General features: G+C 38.5%; 2 protein-coding genes across 2 annotated transcripts; one reads left to right on the top strand and one right to left on the bottom strand.

The window, feature by feature from the left end:
* The first annotated feature begins 1,325 nt into the window (after positions 1–1,325).
* fbxo5 (F-box protein 5) lies at positions 1,326–4,505 on the top strand. Its single transcript, XM_003438218.5, has 6 exons — positions 1,326–1,482; positions 2,014–2,587; positions 2,682–2,852; positions 3,011–3,101; positions 3,438–3,662; positions 3,826–4,505. Exons 2-6 carry the CDS (start codon positions 2,031–2,033, stop codon positions 4,078–4,080), a joined length of 1,299 nt encoding a protein of 432 aa, XP_003438266.2. The 5' UTR covers positions 1,326–1,482; positions 2,014–2,030; the 3' UTR covers positions 4,081–4,505.
* A 14,725-nt stretch (positions 4,506–19,230) lies between these two features.
* On the bottom strand, positions 19,231–25,050 carry vip (vasoactive intestinal peptide). The gene is made up of 6 exons (XM_005474399.4): positions 24,875–25,050; positions 23,897–24,001; positions 23,307–23,411; positions 22,450–22,575; positions 21,573–21,678; positions 19,231–20,791 (listed from the first exon to the last, which is right to left on the bottom strand). Coding segments are annotated over exons 1-6 (453 nt in total). The 5' UTR covers positions 24,877–25,050; the 3' UTR covers positions 19,231–20,782.
* Between the last annotated feature and the right edge of the window lie 381 nt (positions 25,051–25,431).

Genomic DNA, 25,431 nt, shown 5'->3' with positions numbered 1-25,431 from the left:
CTTTGTGGCTTTTACAAAAACGATTCGGTCATCTGAGCATTTTTATTGACTTTGAAATGTATCTGGGACAGCTTTCAACCAGAACGACTAGACGTTTAAATTAGAGTTTGACAACAGGATCAATAAACTCATCAGAGTGGACTCCAGCATGCAAAATGAGCCCTCGCATACATCTTCAGTGACCCTCTCTCATGTTTTCTCCCAGTTGATCAACAATTCCCATTTCACTGTCCTGTAAATATTAAATTATACAGAGATCCTGATGATATTTTTTATGAGTTAAATAACAGAAAAGTGTTAGAGGAAAAAGCTGAGATACTGTCTGGAAATAAACCTATATTACACCCCCCAGCTTCCCCCACTGGTTTCATCGAAAGAGCTACTTAACACATTCCAGGCAGGGTGTGAACTTAACCACCCTGTACATTATCTGCATTGTAGAGCTTTTGTTTGTCAAGCAATGGGAGTCCTGGCAGAATTGGGGAAAGAGTCTTTTATTCATGTTTTCCATGTAAGAATAGGCTCAATAAAACTCAGTGATGATAATTGTTGTTTCCATTTGAATGTTTGAAGCATCCTGAAACGGGAGTGTTTGTTTCAGTCACAAAGATTAATCAAGTACACTGATTAAACATCCGTGGACCTTTCAAACTTTTCAGAAACCCTGCAAATAATTAATTAGTAATTGAATTTACCAGTATTTACTGGTAAATTCAGTATGGCTGATGTTTATCGTATGCCTAATTGGTTAAAGGTTGTGTGATAAAGATTTTTAATAATAAATTCTATAAATTCTTTAATAAATTCTATTTAAACAGTAGTATCGATTTTCACCCAAAATCTCATAATTAGTGCATGCATAATTTTATTTTTTTTCCAGTGTTAAGCAACACAGAATTATTCAATAGTAACTCTAATTTCAAGCTGCATTAAAGATTCCGAACATACCAACTCTTTAAAAGACTTTAAAAGGCTTATTTCGCGTGTACCATGATGTAGAATGAAGTGCCATCATCAAAATATAGGATTTAGAAATATTATTTTGTTTTTTGCATATTTGTGGTCTGCAAAATATGCTACGTTCCGCAGGATGCCACTTGCATACCACGATTTTCAGATCGGCTAACGTTTAGAAACTTCTTACGTTTAAGTGCGTGAGAAATATCTGTTTACATCAGCTTCAAACGCTGAATGGCGCTCAGAAAGGCCATGTTTTTTTTCACGACAGTTTTGCAACACGTTCACTGCGTGGTGACGTCACCGAAACTGAAGCCAGCTTTCATTTGTTGACGTTTTAAAGAGACAACCTCCCCCTGCACTGTGATTGGTTTGCGCCATTTGCGCACCGATTTCAAAAGGGAGGCTACAACTGGCGGATTTTCAGTTGAGGAGTATTTAATCTGGGAAGAGCGGGCGACAGTCGAAAAGATACTTCACCTGCTGAAAGGACTCTTCTGTGGATAACGACATCGCAACAGTAAGGTAAGAGGAGTCACGCACCTTTTCTAAACTTTTAACAGTTCTCTTTAGCGGACCGATATTCTGTTCGCGGTATGGGGAGTGGGTCGTAAGTAGCTTCTTAGTGGCAAACTACTTACCGTATTATCATCTGAGACCACGCAAATATAGCTTGGTAGTATTGCAGAATTTTATTTAACGTCCATCATACTTTCATTAATGTCCAGTTCATGTTATTTAACATACGTTTGACCAAAGACACCATAAATAGGCGAAAACCAAGTAGCTTCACGTCATCGCTACATTTCCGCCAAATTTGCATCGCGCCAAAATCAAGACTTTAGAAAACTATCATATTGAAAAGTTTTCAACCTTTATGCCCCCCTTTAAACAACAACGTTTATATTATAGCTTTATTCCCTGTCTAGCCACTCATAGGTTAAATTTGATGTTTAATGTGGCCTGGTTAGCTTGCATTTGGGAAGCTGTGTTGCGTTCAGTCCCGTGCACTCCGTAAAACCTAACACAATCTTGTTATTTCTCTCCTTTACTTAGAAATCTGCAAAGTGCATATGTCTCATTCTAACGGAATCATCATGAAGTTTGCCGCGTGCGAATCTCCAAGAGCCTCTGCCGTGGAGGCCAAAGCTTCCCCAATAAAAGAGCCCATCCCCATCAAACCTCTGTGTTCCCCTGTAAAGGTGACCACTGTGTTGTTCTCTCCGAAGAACAACACCAGTGCAATCCACGACAAGGAAAACAGCACTGGCATAGTGCATGACAGGACTCTGGAGTTTGAGGACAGTGGTTATCTGTCTCTGCAAAACAGTCAGATTGAATATCACCATGAGAACGAAGAGGATGACCACCTCCTGGGAAAGCCCACAGTAGTGCTGTCTACTTCTACAAATCAAGGAATTCCACATAATTCTCCTTCAAAATGCCAAGTAAGGAGCGCCCCTATTCAGCCGGAGGCAGTCTGCACTCCTGTGGTTCATCCCCAGAGGAGAACTGCGGTATACTCGTCGTCCACCCCATCCGGCCATCACAGCGATGGCCCCCTGCCTATACTGAACTTCCAGCAGGTTGTGTGTGAAGAACTTGCTAAGAGCTATGAGAAGAATAAGAGGTAAGATTTTGACATCTCATTTGACTGGGTGTTCATCTGGATTGGTTTACACTTGCGCAGCTATAAAATGTTGTTGTCTTTCTGTGCGTGTTAGGTACGACTGGAGCATTGTCACAAAAGTTGCAGAGAATTTTCTTTTGGATCGGGTGATTGGACGTCAGATGGGCTTGGAGTACATCGATATCTTTCAGTTTCTGCTGGCCAGAAACATGAAATGTATCCTGACAAAGATCCTGGCCTTTCTGGAAGACTCGGACCTCATTAGGTAAACTACAAACCCTTCACTTTGTCCTATCTGGATAAATGTATTTGGAAGTAAGGAAATTTGAATTTAGTTGATGTCAGAATTAATTTTTGAAACTTTAACTGCTAATCTTGTGCTCTTATTAATTGCATGTTACTTTTCCTTTTTCAACCTCACAGTTGTAAGAAAGTGAGCAGGACTTGGAGGAAAATCATCTGTGAAGATACAGCAGCTCTGAGGCGGTGTCAGCGAGCTGAGCAGGAACTCAGGGTGAGGAAACTCGCACAACCTGACACTGATTCAGACAGTGCTTTTGTGCTTCAGGCCATCAGTGTGATTCTTATGAAGTAGTTACATCGTAAGAAAGACCACAACCTACCATACAGGTCTTCTTACAAGTTATTTAAAAGAACAGTTGTATATGTAAGGAAAACATGTAACGGGTGGTCGTTAGAGCTATAAGAAAGGATGACGCATTCACACTTCATGTCATTCTTTCTATAAGAATATTTAGTTTCTTTATTTTGTTTTTCTTGCAACAATATGAATAACACTATACTGCTAAAGCTGCAAATGTTCTAATCTATTTGATTAATTCATTTTTAGGAGTCAAGGAACTCTCTGAGACAGAGGGGTATTGGTTTGACAAGAGATGTGGCCGTCTCCAGGATGGTGCTGTCCTGCATGCAGACCATGGCTTCCTCAAAGACTCCATCTTCATCATCATCCTCCTCGTCCACCCCCAGCTGCATGACCACCAGACGGGCTGCTGCCTCTCAGAGGGGCAGCACACCCACCTCCCGATGCTCACGCTTCAACGAGTACATCCAGGTGAGCGTCGTTTTCAACGATTCACTCTGATGCAACAGAGAACTGAAAAACAACCTGATGGCCAAGATTAGTTTTCCAAATGATGTTTTCACTGTAGGAAATGCATAAATGTTCTTTATAGCCTTGTTTTTAACAAACCTCCATGTTTCAATCTTCTCTCCAGGCTGCCAGCACTCTGAAGCAGCACGAGTCTCTTCGTGCCTGCAAGCGCTGCGGCTCACCAGCAACACATCTGAATGAGGTTCAGAAAGCTACGTGCACTCGCCCTAGTTGTCTCTTCACCTTCTGCACTCGCTGTCAGGAGTCTTTCCATGGCTCGACCCCCTGCAGAACCGTGACGCCCCGAGCCAACTTCTCTAAGACATCACCGCTCCTACCGGGGAGCACTCGCAGCAAGAGGAACATCAGGCGACTGTGATGGAAGCTTTGTGGAATTTTATTCAGATTTTTTTTTTTTCTTTTTTTCTTTTTTTTTAAAGCAGCCAACCTCTGAGCCGGCAGTGTTTCCGCTAGCACTGTCCAAACTTCAGACAAGAGTGGAAGTTTTTATATAAGCTCGACCTGAAAATGGCTCCACTGCATGTACTTTTCCCAAAACCTGTATATGGAAGTCAACACTGAGTGAAACACTCAAAGAACTACTGACACAATCGAACACAAAAAATAACCTGACTGTGAGAAGACGATGCCAAAAAACCCAAAATAAGGACTTTTATTTTATTTTAAATGAAATGAGTGTAAATATATTGTAATGTAACTTTTAGATAATGTAAATTGTTTAGTAGTTTTAAATAAATTTTTTGATATTCAGGAAATATAAGTATTAAAGTTTATTGTATTGTACTTTGTTTCCTGTAAATACATTGTTTCTTTAAAACCTTACCTTGTATTCTATTTATTTTTTTTTAAAAACACAACATTTATCTCAGGGAAGCTGAATAAAGCTTCTGCACTCATCAGTTTAGTTTGCAATAAGAAGTGATGTCTTTGCTGTCAGTTAACACTGACAGCTAACACTGCTTTGAAGTTTGAATTCTGTATATTTAAACTAAATCAAAACTGAATTTAAATTTTCACAGTTTAGTTTAAGTGATACTTAAGTCAGTTTTATTTATATGGTACCAATTCAGTTTAGTCTGGTTCATTACCTATAGAAGACAAGTAGTAGTGGCATTTAAATTAATGGAAAGCATGAAATGAAACGCTCTGCTTCATGGGAAATCGTACAGCAACATAACTGAAGGATAATGGTTTAAGGTCTCCTGATCCTGCTTTTATCAAGAAGGAAAGTGAAGCGTTATCTTAAAAGTGCAGATGGTCTGTTCCCTGATCAAAACTGGGAGCGGTTTCCACACGAGTGGAGTTTGATAGATGAAGGCTCTGCCTTCTTTTCTACTTTCTCAAACTCTGAAATAACAAACCTGCAGCCTGTAAACAAAGCACCTTATTGGGTTAATACGATACTATGAGATTTTTTTTTTTAACATGTAATACTAATGACTATTAAACTTTAATGCTTGATGACTACTTTCAGGCTGGACTGCAGAAACTGTGAGTATAACACAATTGCTGCATTTAAAGCTCCTAAGTACTCAAAATATTTCTCTTTAATAATTTCCCACAGAGCCACTGTAATCAATATGCAGCCTCCATGGCCATGTTGTATACATCAGATGTGAACAATTTGTTTTCGGTTCTATCTGCCAGCTTTTATTACAGCAGAGGGCAGTGTTGCTTGCTACCTCTCTATCTCCTGTCCACTAAAGTAATCTATAACTGTGACTATGACTTAAATGAAAAAAGCCTCTCAGTGCCAAAGCTCTCTTGTGAAATATTTAATTTCTTTTAATAAGATGAATTAATGCCTGATTGTAAAAGCATTTCAAACTGTATAAACAGCAACAAACTATGAGGAAATGTTAGGTAAATCACGTAAACAAGCTATTTTACCTAAAAGATAAAAATCCCATATACAGATACACAGACAAATTCACAAGGAAAGTTGAGCTTTTCTGTATTTTTTGACCATTTGTCAACTTCTTGATGCATTCTCAATCATCCAGGAAAGTAAATCTCCAAAAGTTGATTCTGTTCATCTGGACGTAGCGTTTTGTGGGAGAAACGTTTTGTCACTCATCCAAGTGACTTCTTCAGTCTCAGCTGACTGCAGGTTTCCCCAATCTTATAAAGAAGGCTCTGAGTAAATGTGGTTATCCCAGCTGGACTTTTGTCAAAGCTGGAAAGGCACCTAAAGAAAGCTCCAGCCGATCCAGGAGAGAAGGACAACCGCTGCCCAAGCGAAAACCTGTAGTGATCCCATATGTGTCAGGAGTATCGGAACAGTTGAGACGCATTTTTTCTAAACACTGAGTCTCTGTGGCTTTTAAACCCCAAAACACGCTGCGCCAAAAATTGGTCCACCCCAAGGATCGGGTCCCCCGACACAAACAGAGTAACATAGTGTACGCTTTGGAAACTAAACAACCTCTGGCGAAGCGGATGGCACAACACAGAAGAGCAACCTCATCGGGCCAGGACTCTGCAGTCTATTTACACCTACAGGCCAGTGGACACTCTTTCAACGATGAGGATGTACACATCCTGGACAGGGAAGAACGCTGGTTTGAGCGCGGAGTCAAGGAGGCCATTTACGTGAAAAGGGAAAGACCATCTCTGAATCGAGGAGGGGGCCTAAGGGTACATCTTTCGCCATCTTACAATGCTGTGATTGCAGCCATTCCCCAACTCTCTGTGAATGATACTTATGGCCATTGATCAGTGTTCTTTGATCAGTGGGTTTTGGTCAGTGGTTGTTGATCAATGGTCATGAGAATTTGCATAATTATGATTAAGGAACTGACCTCACAGCCCATTGTTCCTTCAGTGGGCTGGTTTCAGTCATTATGCAAATGTACTGTTTATAAGGTTTGGGGAAACCTGCAGTCAGCTGAGACTGAAGAAGTCACTTGGATGAGTGACGAAACGTTTCTCCCACAAAACGCTACGTCCAGATGAACAGATTCAACTTTTGGACATTTGTCAACTTATGAAATTTGACTGTTATTTTGCTCTTCACATGGAAAATGCAGGACATTTAAATGAACTGAAGTGATCTTGCAGTATCTTTTTGCAAGATACTGTGGATTATAGGATAACTGGTCATGTATGCTTGTACGGATTTATGTTAACACTGTTTAAATAAAACAGCTGAATTATGGAGAGCCTATTTTACAGAGTATTCAAAGAAAAAAACACATTTATGTCCAGAAAATGTATAATCTGTTCTCATGTTTTATGAGGTGTACCTGTAGTGTATATACCTACCATGTACATCTTCTTACACAGGGGTCAGTTTTTGGGAAAAAAAACTAAAGAAATAGTTCTTCTTTAAAAAGTGAATCCATTGTGGCAGGCTAGCATGGTGACTCATGGTTAGGACAAATATGAAAAAGTACAGTTTTCACTCCCTCTTTCTGTCTTTATACTCATGAGTACAGCACTGGACCCAGTCTTGCAAATTCAGGCCAGAGGGGAGTGTTGACATTAATCACATATTTACATAATTTTCCTCAAAATTTCATGGTCCAGCATCCTTTTATTACAGTGAAGATTCAAAATAAATTATTTTCGTTCACCTGTGTTAATCTTCTTTGCTGTACGATCATCATATAGCCACAGTCCTGTGAAACTCAAGGCCCCACCTGGCTCCTTGATCACCTCATAAAGGAGCTGCCTTGGAGGCGCATTTCCTCTCCAAGCTTCAGCAAAGATGCGGCTCTCATGTGCACATTAATCTTCAGTGGTGAATCACCACTGAAGATTAATGTGCACCTTTCTTTGCTGAAGGGCTTAACATGTAGTTAGTGAGGGAGGTGGTGCTTTCAAGCATCCATACATTTTCTGCTACATGTTGTTACGCTGGGGAAGATCCTTGACTACATTTTCCTCAGCGGTGTTCCACCATAATAATTTGGGGTTGTGTTCTCATGTAGGAGTGTTACATGATGTTCAATGAGGTCTTAATAACACCACAGTGAACCTGAAGAAGCCCTTGCTGTAGCATTCATGGGTATCTTGTGAACACCCCAGTTTTTAATGTTTTACAAACAGATTGGAGATTCTGGACAGAAGTTTTAGAAGTGTGTTACATTTATCAAAGTTATTATATTAATAATTTTCCAATACCCATCATAAACTCAGTTCTGCTTTTCGATAAAGTGCCTGCAAAACCTGAAGTGCCAGTTTAACGTTAGCATTTAAATGCATTTTTTCATCCCTGAGAGTCTGACCTTGTGCTCTTGGAAAATCCGCTTTTAAAATAAACCCTCACAACAAAAGTTCCTCCTGGAATGAAAATATCTGTCTTCAGTTTCCTCTTAAAAATCTTTGCTTGCATCAGTCATCGTTTGTTTAGAAGAGTTATGAAGCTGCAAATAGCATCACTGACATTACATGATTGCCTCTGACATTTGGAGAACAGCCCATTTGTCTCTCGCCTCTTTCTCTCTCCCTCTCTTTATCTATACCTCGCTCGCTTTTCGCTGACTTGCTGTGTGTGTGCGTGTGTGTGGTTTGTTGGGATGACGCATAAAAACATAAGCCAACATTCATTTAGCTCTTGCATGGAAATGATTTCTGTTTAGCAAGATGGAGCTGTGACGTGGTTCTCAGAAAAGCCTCGGTGCACTACAGGTGTGCGCTTGTCAGAGCTCACTGTGAAATAGCTGGTGTATATTTAAGGTTTACAATTAGGTTTCTTTGATTTGGGCCTTGTAAAAAACACATTTCTTATCAAAAATAGTTTCCTCTATCCGTGTGGACATGTTATGTGAGAAACCTAAAAGAAAATAAAAAACAACATTAATCTTAACAATAGCCTCCTGAGAACCAGCCTATTCATTAATGTCCTCTGTAAAGGCCATTTGTTTTTGGTCTAGATCTTTTGATTTATTTGAGCTATCCTACTAAGTCCTGATGTATTAAACAGAGGACATCCGGGGCTTTCCATTGATATCGCATGTGTTTGGGTAGCCTCTTTTAGCTCCAAAAGAGGAAGGAAATCACAAAAAAGGTTCAATGTGAAGATTTTTTTTTCCTCGGTTCTCAGGAGGATAGGCCAACTAGAATAGCCAGAAGTTTTGCATTTGCTGTCTCATTCCCAGTGTTTAGGACTCAACTAAACCATCCTTATTGATTTTATTAGTTATGCCTGAAGCCTGTTATTGTGTCCAAATTTAAGAAGAGCCACCAGGCCCGAAGACTGTCAGTGGAGCCAAAAACATTGGGGCTTTTAAATTAAAAGCAAAGGCGATTGTTGCATTTTATGACTATTTTTCTGGGTTCTTTTGGAATATATGACTATTAATGTCAGCCAGTGCTAAATGAAGTTTACAATTGAACCAATAAGTGTCCATCTTATATACTGAAACAGTTTTATACTGAAAACAAACAGGTTGCTTATTTTGGCATGAAAACTGAAAACACTGGACTGGCCTAATTCTTGTTTTTTGTTTAGGAACCTCACAGTTTTAATCAGAGCCTGACTGACGTGTTCAGCAGACAGAGAAAAACACAAGAAATATATCTGAGGTATTTTAAAAATATTATCTCGCTGCAATTTGATCTCTGATAATTTGAAATATGGAAGGTACCACTCTGCAAATCGCATACCCTAATGAAGTATGTTTGCTTAACAAATGAATGAGCCAGTAATATTTATTTTTACATATTAAAATAAAATGTGTCTTTAAAATAAAATGACCACAAATGACCTAATGCAAAGCCACTGATTTGGCTCAAAAGTAACTGAGGAGCCACAGATGTGCTGATAGAGAGAAGAGCAGCAGCTGTACGCCTGACATGTAAGAAAATGTCATGATGATGGAACTAAATGGACGATTTTGTAAAACGTGAGAGCTGCTGATGGAGCTGTTGCAGCGGCTGCTGATTAATCTGTGCTGTGGCCTTTTGCTCCCCCTGCAACTGAGGCTCATTTATCCCGCAGGTTTATTGATCGCCTGCCGCAGCGAGACACATCTCCAACACAATCAGACCTGATGCTGCTTATTGTAAGAGTTATTAGGCTCAGCTTCCACCTCTGTGTGTGTGTGTGCTTTACTATGTGTGTTAATAAACAGGTGTTTAGCAGACACCATGGTTACTTAATCACAGCGTGCAGGTTAGGACCTGAAGCCTCCTGATGACATAAAGCGTCACCACATGGTGAAATCCATGTCTTTATTTCTCCCGTCATCCCTCTTGTGTTTCTTCTGTCACTATTTTGGGTGTTTTATCTGCCTCTTTTGAAGTTCACGCTTTTTCTGCTTTTTTGCATAAATAGCTCATTTTAGCCCAAGGACAGAGGGTGCGGGGGTTGGTGTATGTCAAGGCAACATCCGGACCATGTGAGCTGTGTGTTTTTCAGGTTGATGATCCTGATGTGCAGTGACTTCCACAGGTCAATTGGCCATGTGTCACCAAAGTTGAACTGTAAAAGCCCTGGAATTAAGCTGTCATTCGAGCGCCTCCAGCACAGCAAGAATGAAACAGGAAGTGAATCAAGAATGGAGCATAACAAACAAACCAAGTTCACTGCTGTGCTACAAGCAGGCTCAAATATTTTGTAACCTTAATCCATGAGAGAAAGTTTGCTGTCTCCCTTTGAGAAACATCCAGCTTCATATGTTTTATATATTTTGGTGGGAAATATTTGACCTGTACTCTTTAAGCAGCTGTAGCTGTTGTATTGAGGCAATAATTTATTGTACGTCTGTACTTACCAAGTCTCATGATAAACAAATTTATTTCGATGACAAAGGCAGCCCGGACACCCAAATCATCCTTTGGGAAACAAGCGATGTACCAGATTGACTCACTGGGCAACACAGAGGCAAAATGAGCTATGGTGGCCTTTTCCAGTTTGCTTACCTACCACCCGTGATGTAGCTTGTGATTTTTTTTTAATGCTCAAATTTATTTATCATTGTGCATGTACAAAGTATAATGTGTACAGAAATAATATTGATATTATAGATAAACACAGGGACCCTCTACATTAGGCAAACAGATCCTTAATAATTCAAGTCACGATTGTGCATTAGTTGTACATATTTTGGGGCCTTGCAGGTCTTGGCCCCATGGGGAACTGCACGCTCTTCTTGGCTGGTAATCCAGCCTTGAATAATAAACACAATTGTGGAACCAGTTGCTATTAGAATACATGGTGGCTTTCATATTTACACCTAAATTAAGGGGTTTAGATAATCTGGCTTCAGCTGTTGTTCAGGGGTCTTGTGTGTGTGTGTGTGTGTGTGTGTGTGTGTGTGTGTGTGTGTGTGTGTGTGTGTGTGTCTTTTTAAAAATTTGCGTCTGCCTGGCTGCTTGTGCTCTTGTCAGTTCTGATTTAATCTGGTGATGTACAGTTCAACAATGATCTCATCCATTCCAAGTAATTGTAAATGTTCTAAAAACAGGAGGCAGGTTTTAATGAAAGTTCTAGTGTGATATAATCAGATCTAATCAGATTTCAGTAGTTTAAAAGAAAAGCCGTAAGAATTTCTGTGTGTATATATATCATCGTTTGGACTTTCCTGTTCTGTTTATTCTTAAATATGTTCTGTTTGATTCTTAGTTTGCTTATTGCTTTCCTTTGTATAGTTCTCAGTTCCAGTTTCTGTTTGTTTATTTTTTTTCTTAGTGTTCCCCATCTAACCCTTTTTTGTCAATCTCTTTTGTTAAGTTCTTGCATAAGTGATGTCACTCCCAAGCTCTGACAGCTGACTTCCGAGGTACCTGGAACACGACATTTGTCTCCCCATGTAGTTACGCTTTCATGTCCTGTTTTATTTTAATTGTTATTTCTCTCTTGTATATAGTGATTTGGTTCATATGTTACCCAGCTGTGTGTTTTAGATTTTGTCACCTTATGCTTAAAACTACTTTAATGGGCCTTTGAGTGTTCCCGGGACTTGCGGGATTCTGTTGCCTTTCCTTTAACTGGCTTTATTTTCCTTTGGACTGCTTCACCACCTGTTTTTTGAAAATGCATTTGAAATTTAGCCTTGCCTACCTCTAAGTCTGTGTATAGATTCTTATTCCATCCATCCTCTGCCGCTTATCCTTTTTTTAGGGTCGCGGTGGGGCTGGAACCTATCCCAGCTGTGTTAGGGCGAAAGGCAGGGTACGCCCTGGATAGGTCGCCAGTCTGTAGCAGAGCTAACACAGAGAGTCAGACAATTAACCGGTTGGGAAGCTCATCTGTAACCGGAAGGTTGCCGGTTCGATCCCCCAACTCTCTCTGTCCTGGTCATTGTGTCCTTGAGCAAGACACTTTACCCTACCGCCTACTGGTGTTGGCCAGAGGGGCTGATGGCGTGATATGGCAGCCTCGCTTCTGTCAGTGGGCCCCAGGGCAGCTGTGGCTACAACTGTGGTTTGCCTGCACCAGTGTGTGAATGAATAATGGAATTGTAAAGCGCTTTGGGTGCCTAGAAAAGCGCTACATAAATGCAATCCATTATTATTAGAATAACCATTCACACTCACACCTATGGGCAATTTAGAGTTTCATTTCCCCATTAACTGCATGTCTTTGGACTGCGGAAGGAAGCCAGAGTACCAGGGGAGAACCCACACAGACACGGGGAGAGCATGCAAAGTCCACACAGAAAGACCCTGGCCCTGAAATTGAACTCAGGATTTTCTTGCTGTAAGGCAACAGTGCTAACCACTGTGCCGCCCTTAGATTCTTATTCCTTAACATGAAAGTGTGATAGAAAACAGTAGAGCAACAAGTTTGATAGATAGGGTAAAATGCTGACAAAATCTTTCTGTACTCTTCCCCAGATTTGTGCCTTGATACAATCTGGACTTCATGGGTTGGTTTGTGCTCTTTCATGGAAGCTTTTAACCGATAGTCTTTAACCCACTAATCCCACCGGTGTTAGTGGGTTAATAACAGTCCTTATATTTAAAATGATCTTAGTCTGTCCAATTATTAAAGCTGAAAGCATGCACTTCAGCATGTCATTGACTTTTAATACTTAACTGAACCTTAAACCTTGACCTTAAATAACGCAAACAACTTATGAATATGAAAGGACTTGTTATTTAAAGAATCCTCCTCTTACAGTGGTGCGTATTCCAACTGTGTCACACCCCTTTTTTGTACACTGAAGGTTAAAAAAATATTCTCACAAAGGATGCACCTTTTCAGCAATTATATTTCCTCTGGTAAACCTCTTCTCTCCTCCTGTCTCTGACCCTGAAATCCTTCTCAGTATGCCAGGCTGAAGGTTGTCTCACTTCCTAAAATGCAACTGATCACAGATGACAGAGGAGACAAGATAAGATAAGATAAGATAAGATAAGATAAGATAAGATAAGATAAGATAAGATAAGATAAGATAAGATAAGATAAGATAGCTTATCTTAAGAGGCACACATTAGAGAATTGAGAAAATCCTAAACACAAGCTGGTGAAAGGAATGAGAGCACATGAGAAAAAGTAAAACTGTTGCATGACGACTAACACTAAACACGATGACAGAGAATTAACACTGGAAACACTAGAAATTGGATACCACAGGGAATTTACTTCATCTACATTTGTTTTGGTTTTTTTTGTTTTTGTTTGTTTCATTTTTGATAGCCTTGCAGATGTGCCTGCGCACACAAACAGTTTGTGAAACCCAGCATTGCAAAAATTGCTGTGAGACTGGACTGCAAAATTAATTTCAAAAGCTCCAGGGCAGCTGATAAATGGACCTGTACAAATATCAAAAGGGCTTTCATTTCTGTGTGACCCAGGTTTTGTGCGCAAATCAGACTTTTCACCTAACGAGCTGATATTAAATAATTTCTGCTGTTTGTTGTATGAGGTAAGTGGAGAGAACATGAACTTACTAAAGGTTTGCAACCAAGTCTTGTGTTATCAGTGAACAGTGCTGAGAGAAAAACAACAACAACAAGGTGCTAAGTTGAGCAGTATGCTGGATTTATGACTCTGTGGATGCATGAGTGTCTTCAGCAGAATCGTAGAAGGAGCAGTTGAGCTTTAGCAAGCGCACACGTTCACATGGACGCATACACCCACCCACAGTGCTCGGTGTTAAAAGGCTGCAGCCCTATCTCCCCGTCTATTTTTACTCTGTTTTGGTCCATTAAGATCAGCAGTGATGATAGTTAATGAGTGAAGCCCCTCGACAAAGCAGGCAGTAATCACAGAGTGGACACACACACACACATGCCCACACTATTGATGTGTAGGCTATTGCATGTGTTTAAAACCATGCACACTTTAAAAACTTTATGTATATATTTGTATAAAGTATATAAGGTATACACTACTGCCATGCTTAAATGAGGACATAGTTACCTGTGTATCTTTTGCGTGGACTTTTCTATTTACAGTGGCATTAATTTTTCTACTAACATTTGGTTAAATGTCCCTGAGCAAGCAACATCTCAACCAGACACTTTTTTAGCAACAAGCTTCTGGCATAATTCTATCTGTCTACCAGTCATCTGGGCAGAACTGGTAGACTTCTTTTAAACTAGTTGGTTTCCTGGCACATTCCATAAATTTAGCCTGCTTAATCCATTCCAAAACCAATTTTGCTGGGTATTTGGGACTGTTCATTCATTGAGCGTTCATGCCCATGATGATTGTATGTAAACTGACCACACTGGTGGCTGTAATAGAGTATAGCAGATATAAGCAGTAGTCTTTTTTCAAGACTACACTGGACAATGAATGAATTCATTATCCCTGATGTTTTTTGCTTTACTTCCTGTCATGTGTTCCTAAAGGAAAAACTAATTCTATGATCTCTGCAGGCAGTTCTGGTTGGCAACGTGGCAGAAGATGACAGATTTATTAACAAATGTTAGCAAGGCTAACTCACTGAGCTACGATAGTGAAAATGGTAAGGACTGCTAAGCATCAGCATGTCAACATCGTCACTGTGAGCATTTAGCTCAAAGTGTTACTGTGCACGCACAGTTTGAAATTGGTGATTGCTTTTACTGAATCAGCAAAGTAATTTAAGTTTTTCACCCACAACAAGTAACACCTTCTAATTATAAGATCGTTGCATGTGGGTCCACCCTGCAGAATGTTGCTTATGACATTTATGAGTCAAATATCTGCTGCCATTTTGACACCTGTAAACAAAGTGAGTCACAACTGAAAGCAAGCAATTACATTTTTACCTAACGCCAGAATTCAGTCATTTGGGGGCAAGCATGGTTTACTCTTTGGTTTATTTAAGGACTTTATAGTAAAAATGGCAAAGGACAGTAAATTAATCATAACATAAGCATCAGTTAAAAGAGAAATCCGAAATGTAGATTAGCATTGAGCTATGAAGAAGAGTTGTTTAACATGTTCACTATAAACCTTTGATTTAACCAGAGTATTTTAAGTTATCTGTTACACATGAACAAAGGCAGCTTGTTCTTCTCCACAAAGGTCATGTTGATTCTTCAGCTTGATTTAGAGAAATTCTAACATCACAGACAATCTTAACAGTTAACCAGTAGTTTTTTCCTTTCCTTGTCAGCAGATGGTGACAACAAAACTTACATATCAAAGTCTAAAATGTTGTTACTTCAGGTAGACGTGACAGGTTTGTGCATGCAAAGGAGAGACTGTACATAAAAGATGGACATAGCCACTTAGGGATACAATCTGGGGGTAGTTATCATAAGTGCATAAACACTGGTGGAACTATTTATCTTTTGAAGCAAACTTCAGCTTCAGCTTTGGCTTGGTTTTTTACCCTCATAAGTTGACACTATGTGTGGAACTTGTCCGAATTATCAAGAAGTATTGCTTTGGGGAAAACTGGACCCCGCTAAACTCCATGGATGAGCCTTTCAAGAGCCAAAAGTTTAGCAATAGGAAAGAGGAAAACAGAGAGTTTGTTAGATTTTTTTTGTAGTAAAAAAACAAAGAAATCTTTATGTGATGATACTTGATTCCTGAGTTGATGCTATGCTGAATAGTGAGAAGTACCAATGAGAGAACTTTCTACTTGAACTTCATCTCAGGGAACCTTTCTCTCCCACAGTGGGAGTCATTACACAGCAAAGCTGTGGAACCTCACAGTGGGATAACTGAGATGTCTCCTAAATGGCATGAAGAATGACAACATGGATGAAAGCACAGCTACATTTAGACCTTTAGTCATGATACAATCATTTAGACATGACACAACAGACCTGCAGTCCATTATCTAGTGCGACACACTTACACTAAAACTGTGAAGACCAACTAAATAGGAATCAAAGGTGTAACATACTTATTTCTAAAAGCTGAATTGTGTTTATATCAGAATATTGTGTTAATAAACTACACTAGGCAAACTGTACAACAGAGCAAGATGCATTCATTTGTGGTTTTGGTGTGACGTTAGGAGAGTGTGAGCCATTAGCACTACTATTTTGATTTTGAAAAGAAAAAGAAAAAAGAAAAAAATCATATCACATTAGGTTTTTTCCACTAATCAGCTCTTTATGTAGCACCCAGTCCAAATCTTATTGATTCCTTCTGAAAACATACATTCATGGTAAAAAAAGCCAAAACAAAACCAAAGTACACCCTCTGTCCATGCCAAGGTTTTATGTATTTGAACATAATAAAAAATCATCTTGAACTTGCCAGCTTCTAAAACTATTTACATGCAAGCCCAGATGAGCAACAGCACGTGACATTTTGCATTGTGACATTAGTTATTTAACGAAAGCTAAACCAAACTGCAGAATTATGGAGCCCCAACCTGTACCTCATAATGCAGCAATAACCTGAAGTAACTGTCATCTTGTTGTTTATGAATCTCTCGCGTTGTTGTGGAGAAATTTTGGGCCACTCTTCTTGACAGTAGCGCTCATGAACATTGAGGTTTCCAAGTATTCATTCATAATTGAAAACCCAGAGTGATGCCTTAATTACTTCTTCAACTGCTAATGAAGGTGGTGACGAGCAGTATAGCTTGCAGCATTGTAGCCTTCATTTTTAACTGTATGTTCCTACAATAGAATGGCTTTGAAAGCTCTTTGAACGGGTTTTAAAATGTTCTTTTTGTTATCGGGTTTGTGTAGGTAAACACTAAAACAAAGATCTTGTATGTTCTCATTAGGATTTGTGTCCGTGTGTGGGAGTATAACCTTATAAGATTTTTTGGTTTGTTTATCAAGTTATGGCCTAAAATACCTGAGCCTGTTTGTAGAAAAAAATAAAATAAAGTAGCCATCTGCACAAGTCTGAATGGACACAAGCATATTTGACTTAAATGGCTGCATATAAAGCTTTTTTCTTTCATGAACACTTACTGTGAGTAGCTTACCATCATTTTCTAGTGCGCATATATTTAATTTACCCAATGACATAAATTCCTGAATTTAATATCTATAGTTTGTGGATGTTCTCATTCTTTATTGGTCAATGGCCATCAACACAAGTATAACTGAAAACCCTGATTTAGCTTTACAGCACGATAAGAAACATACCAATCAGGTTTATTGTCAAAAAAGATTTGAGATCAAGTTGACATTTTTTAATATTATTTTTGTTTCCAAACTAACTTTAGTTTTGAGCAATTATTTTATACTATTACTAAACCAATTTTTTTCTTTATTTTCTTTCTAAAAACAAAAAAGTATCATCCAGTAAGATAAAGGGAGACAAACAAATCTGACAATCAAGTGTTCTTCTGTTTCAGCTTCTCGAATGCATATTCTTCTGAAAGGGCAGCATTTAGTATTGCAATCTTGTTGCAAACACCTTCCTCTCCTCTCTATAGGTGGTTTTAGCTTTTCTTTTCAAGCCTGTCATCTCCAGTGTTGCCTCAAGTGAGTGGGAAGACACATCATCACCCTTTTTGCTATGACTAGACTGCTTTAAGCTGATAGGATGGCAGCAGTAACTCAAATAACCCCTCATCACAACCTTGTTACAGCCAACCTTGAACCTTGAAGGAGATACAGCAACAGAAGACAATGCTAGGTAAAGTAATTAAGTAAAGTACGTAAAGTTTAATTTTACATACATAAAGTCGCAAAGTGTTGATGACAATCTGACAAAGAACAAAGTGAGACAGTGACTATAAACGCACAGAGGGATGATAGGGGCAGAAAGGAGACACCTGGGAGACACAGCAGAACTAAATCAGAAAATATGACATGGGGAATTAAAAACTAAGACATGGGAACAGAGACAGATGACAATCAAAATAAAGAAAATGGCAAGACAGAAAAACACCTAATACAGAGAAATGACTTAACAACAGGATACAGGAAAACTCAAATGCAAACAAAGTATAACACCAGCAGAATTCATATAGCTAAGAAGGTCTGAGAATATTAACATAAAGAAACCAACCACAAATAACTGCTGAAAGTAAAAGAATACAAAACTCCAAATGCCACAAATGCAAGAATACAAAGTATCAATAGACATAACTATAGACAAAAAACAAGGATCCAGCCCCATCCCGGGGCAGACATTTAGAAGAACCACATCAGAAAGAAATTAAAAACCAAAAGATGTAAAACTCATAATATCCCAGTGTCACTGTCCATGGTGCTGAAATTCCTCCTCATTGTTTTCTAGGGTCCCCAAGGGTTTTCTTCTCCCTTAGAAAATGTACAAGTTCAAGACTCTGTGTGATAAGTAATCCTACAGTAATTTAGAAATGACAGCTGAGGAATCACAGGTTATAATACGCCACATTAATTTTAACTTGTGACTGAGATGACCTAAAACAAACTTTATATAAAAGAACTTTATGTGGTGTGGTCAACATATTTTTCACAGGGGGCATGCTCTTTTTGTTTTCTGTATGATCATCTCAACATGATCTGTATTTTTTACTAACTGACTGATTTATTAATTTTTTTTTAAAGCTATAGATGTTTTCCGGTTGACTGACTGTGAATCTAAATAAATGACATAAGGGTCCTAAAAGAGACATGAAGTGTGAATCGCCATTGGCAACACATTCCCTTTTGTTAAAAATAGATCCTGATAGGATCCCCACACAGAAACACCTGCTTCTCTGGGCACTGAAAATGGTTGAGGCGAAATGCACTCAGGGTGTATCCAGTTTGTTTATGTCACTGTCACAAATCTTTATGTCAATCAGATGAAACCCACAGGGATAAAGTAAAGGCCGCTTGGTGCTTCATGCTCATATGTGTCGACATGTTGTCATCTACACGTTATGTTCATGGTGTTTTCATTGAGAAGGTCTGATTGGTTGACCCAGAGTAGCAATAATATTTTAAAACAGTTAAAATCTGAGGGGGAAAAAGGGATTGTGTAAGAGAGATAGCATTCTGTTTTAATGTTCAGCTTTCAGGAAAAACAACTCACATGCTGATTTTGACCCAAAAACATTTGCCTCCTTGACTGAAACACATTTAAGAATGAAAAAAAACCAACCCCAACCTTTTGCCAACTTTTCTTTGGATTCCCACTAAACAAACTTTTGTCCTCAAACTTACGATCAGCTGGTTGTAAAAGGCAATGAGATCTCTACCCATCAAACAATCAGGCAGACAAAACACATCAGCTTTGAAAAATAAACCAAAATCTTTTATTTGGTGACTGGTTTACATCACTAAATACACTAAAGGCAGGTCTATGCACAGTTATAACTTCCTTGCTCTACATACTGAATAATGTAAAGTGATTATATGCATCTGTGTCCATTCAATGTGTGTCCTCCTCGCCTGTGAATCCCCCATGAAAAGAACATTTATGAATTCTCTGACAACTTGGTGTGTGCACAGTTCATGACTGCAATACTGAAAATGATTGGGACAACACTTTAATTTAACACAACTGTACATTAAAGAGCAATAAATTTATCTATCCTGTTGAAAGGAAATCAATTAAATCTTCCACTGTCAATCTTTTGACTATTGTTCTGTTGACATTAAATGGGTCAACTGAACATTTCTAAATAAACAAATTTACAAATGGCACCACTGGCTGGAAACCAAATAAATCACATTTCATTTATAGTTTGAGTGGACAAATGCTTTACTTAAATGTGAGAGGATTACAGATACCCTGAAATGAAAAATGAAGACATAAAAACCAATGTTTTATTAACATTCAACATGTCAACTAATTGATTAAATTTAATGGAAAAGTTGTACCATTAGAAATAATCAGGGGAAATTATCCATTGAAAATTAATAGAAAAAAGTCATCTTAAAATCAAAATGTAACAAGTAGTCTGATGAAATTTGCATAAAGCTGTAATTTCACAAAAAGTTAACACTGTTAATGTTCCACTGAAGATCGGTTGTACCAATGCTCCACTGACAGTTAATGAAATGAGTCTGAATTTAATCACATAGATTTGAATGCTCCATTTAAAGTTAATTTGACAAGTGCTGGTTAGTTAAAACCAAAGTAAATATGCCAACTGAAATTTACTGGGACCGATTACGTTCTGTGTGCAAATGAAATTGGACTGAGTGTTATTATTTTAGTTTAACTTGACTGGGCCATTTAAAATCCCAAAAGCGGATGGGGCCAAATATCCTTAGATAAAATTCTGGATTGTTTTTTTTCCACTGGAAGTTAAACCTTTGTCTGACAAATTAAGGTTTGTGAGAGATTAATCAAGTTTATCTTCCATTGAAAGTGAGATATTGGCCAGTAAAGCTAGTATATCCACTGAAAATCAACCGGTATGCTATTTAAAAAAAACAAACACTTTTCTATCAATAGTCAATGGCTCAAATTTTCAACTGAAAGTTCATGGGACACATTTCTCTTAAATTTAACACTGCTGTTGTTCCCCAGAAATGTTTAATTGAAGAAGAGCGACCTCCTTTTTATCCACTGCTGCCATTTGTTGACACATGCATGTTGCTCAGTGCGGCCCGAAAATTCTTTTGCGATTAGCATTGTGTATATATATGTGGTATATATACAGTGAAAACGTGTACTGTGTAGATGAACAGATAGCTAGATAACCACATTGGAGAACACATCATTGTTGGTTGACTTCTGAATGTCCTTTGGATTAATACGGTGTTGTTTTTTCTGAATGAATGGTTTCATGAGGATGACTTGAGGTATTCACTCGAGCATGGGCTTCTCCTCAAAGTGCCTGCAAAAAGAACAGCAAAGAAAAGGCAGAGAGGAAGGTTAAAAACTGCAATACATAATACAGCATTGACTAATAGTCTGGTACTAATTGTGTGAAAATTGTGTGAAAAGTTACTTCAGAAATTTAGCTTCATACTTGTCATAAAACTGGACCTTTTAACATTGTTTGTGCTTTTGGTGCCTTTTAGCACTTTTTAATGAAATTCTGACAAATAATATGGCCTGCTGTGTGGCACAGGCAGCCCAAAACTTTTGCATTTGGTTTTGGTGAGTCAAATCTAGGATTTCATTAATCTGTTAATTAGCACTAACTATCTGGTAATATGTCTGTGCATTGCAGCTGTACAGTTTATGATTGTAGGCTGATAACTTGCTGGCATGAGCATGCCTCACGTCTTAAGGCCCCAAAATTCTGAGTCAAAAGAAACCAATAGGTGTCATTGATGTTGATGTTTTTTTTCCCCATATGTTCCAAACACATTATTAACTACGTATGCTGCAGGAAGAACATTTGATTATATCTGAGCAGAGCAGCTCCATTGCTAATACTTTGAACAATGTCTGGAGCACATGTTGCAAAAGTAGCACCAAAACTGAGCAGATGATGTGGAGTCAAATAATGTTTTCACCTGATGTTAGCATTTAAAAAAACAATGCTACATTAGCAATGGCCTCAAATCAAATATGAGTGGAGCTTCGGTAAGGAATGATTTATGTCATTGTGTGCTACACGTGTAACTGCAAGTAACTGCATATAAGTGTGCATATGTGTCTGTACTTACCAGCTGATAGTTGTTTAGGAGATGGTCTACGTTTATGTCGTCGTAGCTCTCCTGGAAGGTTTTGGGTTCATCCCTGGACTCTTCGCTGGTTACAGGATCTTCTAGGCTGTGTGGTGTAAGGACATCGGGGAGGACAGAGGGGTTCAAGGTCCACAATTTTTTTTTAATTTTTAAATAAACACCTGACAGGTCTAAATAATCTGAAAGACTTGTCTTTATTCCTTTCCATATTTCTTCACAAACCATAACAATTGTTCAGTGTATTTTTTTCTAGTTAGATGAGTGTACCGCTTTTATTTGTGTACTAAGTGATTGAAGTGACAAAGTTTTGAAGACGCACAAGCCAATATATTAAGCAAAGTTGATTGTCTTTTTACTGTCTGGGCATTTTCAAGCAGAGATTTTTTTTTCCATTTGGGGTTCTACAGGTCTTTTTCTTCACATAATCAAATGGACAGATTATCCGACGGACTCTGTATTTATTGTTTTTGTAAAAAAGTAGCTTTACAAATACATGTCCAGGTAATTCAAACAGTCTAGTCAATGAACCTTAAAATTAGGATTTCTTATAGCAAATGCTGCATGTTTTGCACAATATTCAGCTAAATTTGCTTTACTCAATACCCAAATAAAAAAAAAGTATAAATACATTTGAGCAGAGCCACTTTATCAATTTATCAACTGGTTATTGTGATTTGCAACCATCACGCTCATTTATACATCAAAAAAAGCAGCATCCATCAAAATGGAGTGAAATAATCAAAGTAAATGTTCTTTTAGCTCCATTATTTTCTTAATGTCTGCTTCTGTTCATCCATAAGCAGTTTCAGAAACTACTACAGTGAAATAAAAAGTGAACACAAGGACTGATTCCTACCTTCTCTTTCCTGATAAGACAGAGTTCAGGTACTTCTTGACAGCCATCTGTTTGCGGAAGCGGCTGTAGTTGTCTGTAAAGATAGCGTCTGTGTGACGCTTTGCTGGCTCATCCATCAGCTCATCACTGAACAGAAGAGATGACAGCAGAGTGATACCATAGCTCAGAGGGCAGCAGGTCTTAATGCAAGCTCAGTGCAGCTCATGGTCTGTGACTCATGCTGTCATGCGTGTGTGAATGGGTGTGTGTTCCTCTAGAATATATAAAAACAAGATGTGATGTCACTGATTAACCTTTAAAATATGTGTGCAATTACAAAATGCATAAACTCTTTCAATTGTAAATATAAATAAATATAACATTTCTATGAAGTCTTCATAAACTCATTTCTTTTGTTTGTATTTAATTTGATTATATGACTAAATGTTATCAATGAAAAAAAATATGAACTTTGGGGGTTTGGAGAAAAATCAATTTTCAACCTAATTTATAGCTTTAAGGTAAAAATCAAACTGTACTTTACTTTTATATTTTGATGGTTTATGGTCAACAACTGGTCCTCGACTGTGGTTTTGATCAATGAACAAAGAAATTTTCTACAGAGAATGAGCTTTGTTTATTTATTCATTTATTTATAATTTTCTGAAACCTTCACATTTCTTTATAATCCGAAAATATTTTAAACGCATCTAAATGCTCCTCAAGTCCGGATTGACAGATTTACACACGAGTTTATTAAGCCTAAACATGAATCATTATATATATTTAATAAAAAGAAAAGGGTTGGGCATGAGAAAGAACCACAGCTTTCTCAAAAGCGAAATTCAGCATGCTTTCTGAGGGATTATTTCACCTACCTGACCCGCTTTCCAATCAGAGACTCCAGGTACCTCCGTGCTGATAGCTGTCCCAGGAGTTTGCTGTATCCGCTGGTAAACAGACCGTCTGCGTGTCTCGTCGCTCTGCACAGATTCACAAGGCATTAAAAACCATTTAAAACATACCCATCGTGCTTATGATTGTAACAGAATCTTTTATTACTTTTTCCGTATGAAAAATTATGTAAGTTTCTCAGTAATATGATAGTGTAATGACAAATGATGATCAAATGTCTCTAATTTTACCCCCAACAAGTTTCTTAAATAGTTCCAAATTGGTCGTTATTGTAGAAGTCCGATGCTTACATTTAATGAACGGTTCATTCAGCTATGGAAACAGTTAATCGCATACCTCATGGTATTTATTACCGAGAAAACTTTCTCCCCTCTTTCAGTTTCATATCCATGTCATCTGCGCTCAGCAAAACCAATAACTTAAACAATTTACTCAAGAACATAAAAGTTTCAGCTCCAGAGTCTAAAGAAAAAGCTGTTCGTCCTACCATACAGTGTTGGGTACATTTCCTTCTCTATACGTTTTGTTGGAAATAACACGTGCTTGCCCTTACCTTATGGTTGTGTGCGGTAGACTTAGGGTCCGGGAGTACAACACACTGCACAGGGCTATTAGGAGAAGCAGGTGGGGGCCGGTTCGTTGTACCATCGCTTTATACCTGAAGATGGAAATGGTGAAGAGTTATGCTCATTCGGTCTGGAACACAGAAAGTACATCTGATCGTGCCGACAGAGGAAGGATATCCTTTATCCGGAATTACGCGCAACAGTCCAGTTCAGTTTCTCGAGGCAAATTCAAAGAAGAGAGGACTATTTGTGGAATAAACTATAAAAAATTTTCCCCTTTGATGACGATCTTGACATAGAGAAGACAAGAAGCCATCGGAATCCAATGCGCAATTGCGCGCGTCGCCGTCACAGGGTAGGACTAAAGATTTAATTCCACATACCACATACTTTGACTGTGTTGGCGCAACTAATCTGAAATGGTATTGAAATTTACAATTCAAAAGAGTTATTGAGAAAACGCTTGCGATCTCCATCAAAATACCACGAGGAAAATTATCACCTGAAGTCTAAATACCTTTATCAGTAACTTTTGCTTCAAAATTTCTTTTTAACTACTCAGTTCTGTGACTCTCAGTGCAGTGAGAGTTCGATGTTGAATGAAGAAACTAAATAAAAGCGTTTATCTTCGAAAGGTTGTCAGGGAAATAACCGTTACCAAACACCGTTAAAGCAACTCAGTTCAATTTTGTCAAGAAAGAAAAACATGCGTAATTGTGCACAGCGCGGATATGTCGAGGAGTTTTATTACCCTTCGTCAAGAAGTGTAAAGCCTTCAATTGCTATTTAAACCAAAACAAGTAGTTTATTCAATGTAAAACGCAACTTTTAGTTATTAGTAAAGAGTTTCCAAAAGCAGATGGAAGCCGGCATAACACCAAAACTAAAATCCCACCAAATACGAAAAATAAACACAAATTCTCAAAGGAACCCCAGAATTACTGTGATACAAATGAAAATCTTACATGTGCGCTAGAGAAAGTTGTCTGGTTTGGTTCTCTCTGCTGTGCTGCCCAGACTCCTGATCTTGAGTCGCTTCTTTATGTCCACACTGCTGCTCCGATGTTTCCTCACTCTCGTTCTCCTTTGTCTTTCTGTTTACCTTCAGCTCTGCTGCCGTTTTATACACCTGGATATTCCTCAAGAAGCATCAGACTCATCAGGGGCCTGAGACGTCAGTGGGTCGCTGCTTTCGTCATTGGTGTTGCTCACGGAACCAAAGAGGCCTATGGTGAAATTAGTGGGGAGTGTTATTCTGTTTCTTCTGATTAATCGCAGGAATAACTAACTTATATGCCAGGGTTGATGTTGTTGACTCATCTGATCATTTCCCCATGAGTTCCCCATCGTGCAAAACTATAGTGCAGGTCAGGGAGAACTGGAAATTGGACTGGAAATGAAACCGAAAGCCCTGAGACCTGAATGGAAACTAGAATAAGAATTAAACAGGTGTGAATTTCAAATGTTAACATGATTTTATAAATAATTTTATTGCATAGCAGCCCTTTGTTGTCATCCTGAA

This window comes from Oreochromis niloticus, linkage group LG13 (assembly GCF_001858045.2).
Source record: "Oreochromis niloticus isolate F11D_XX linkage group LG13, O_niloticus_UMD_NMBU, whole genome shotgun sequence".
Lineage (NCBI taxonomy): Eukaryota > Metazoa > Chordata > Actinopteri > Cichliformes > Cichlidae > Oreochromis > Oreochromis niloticus.
This window is presented reverse-complemented; position numbering and strand designations above follow the sequence as displayed.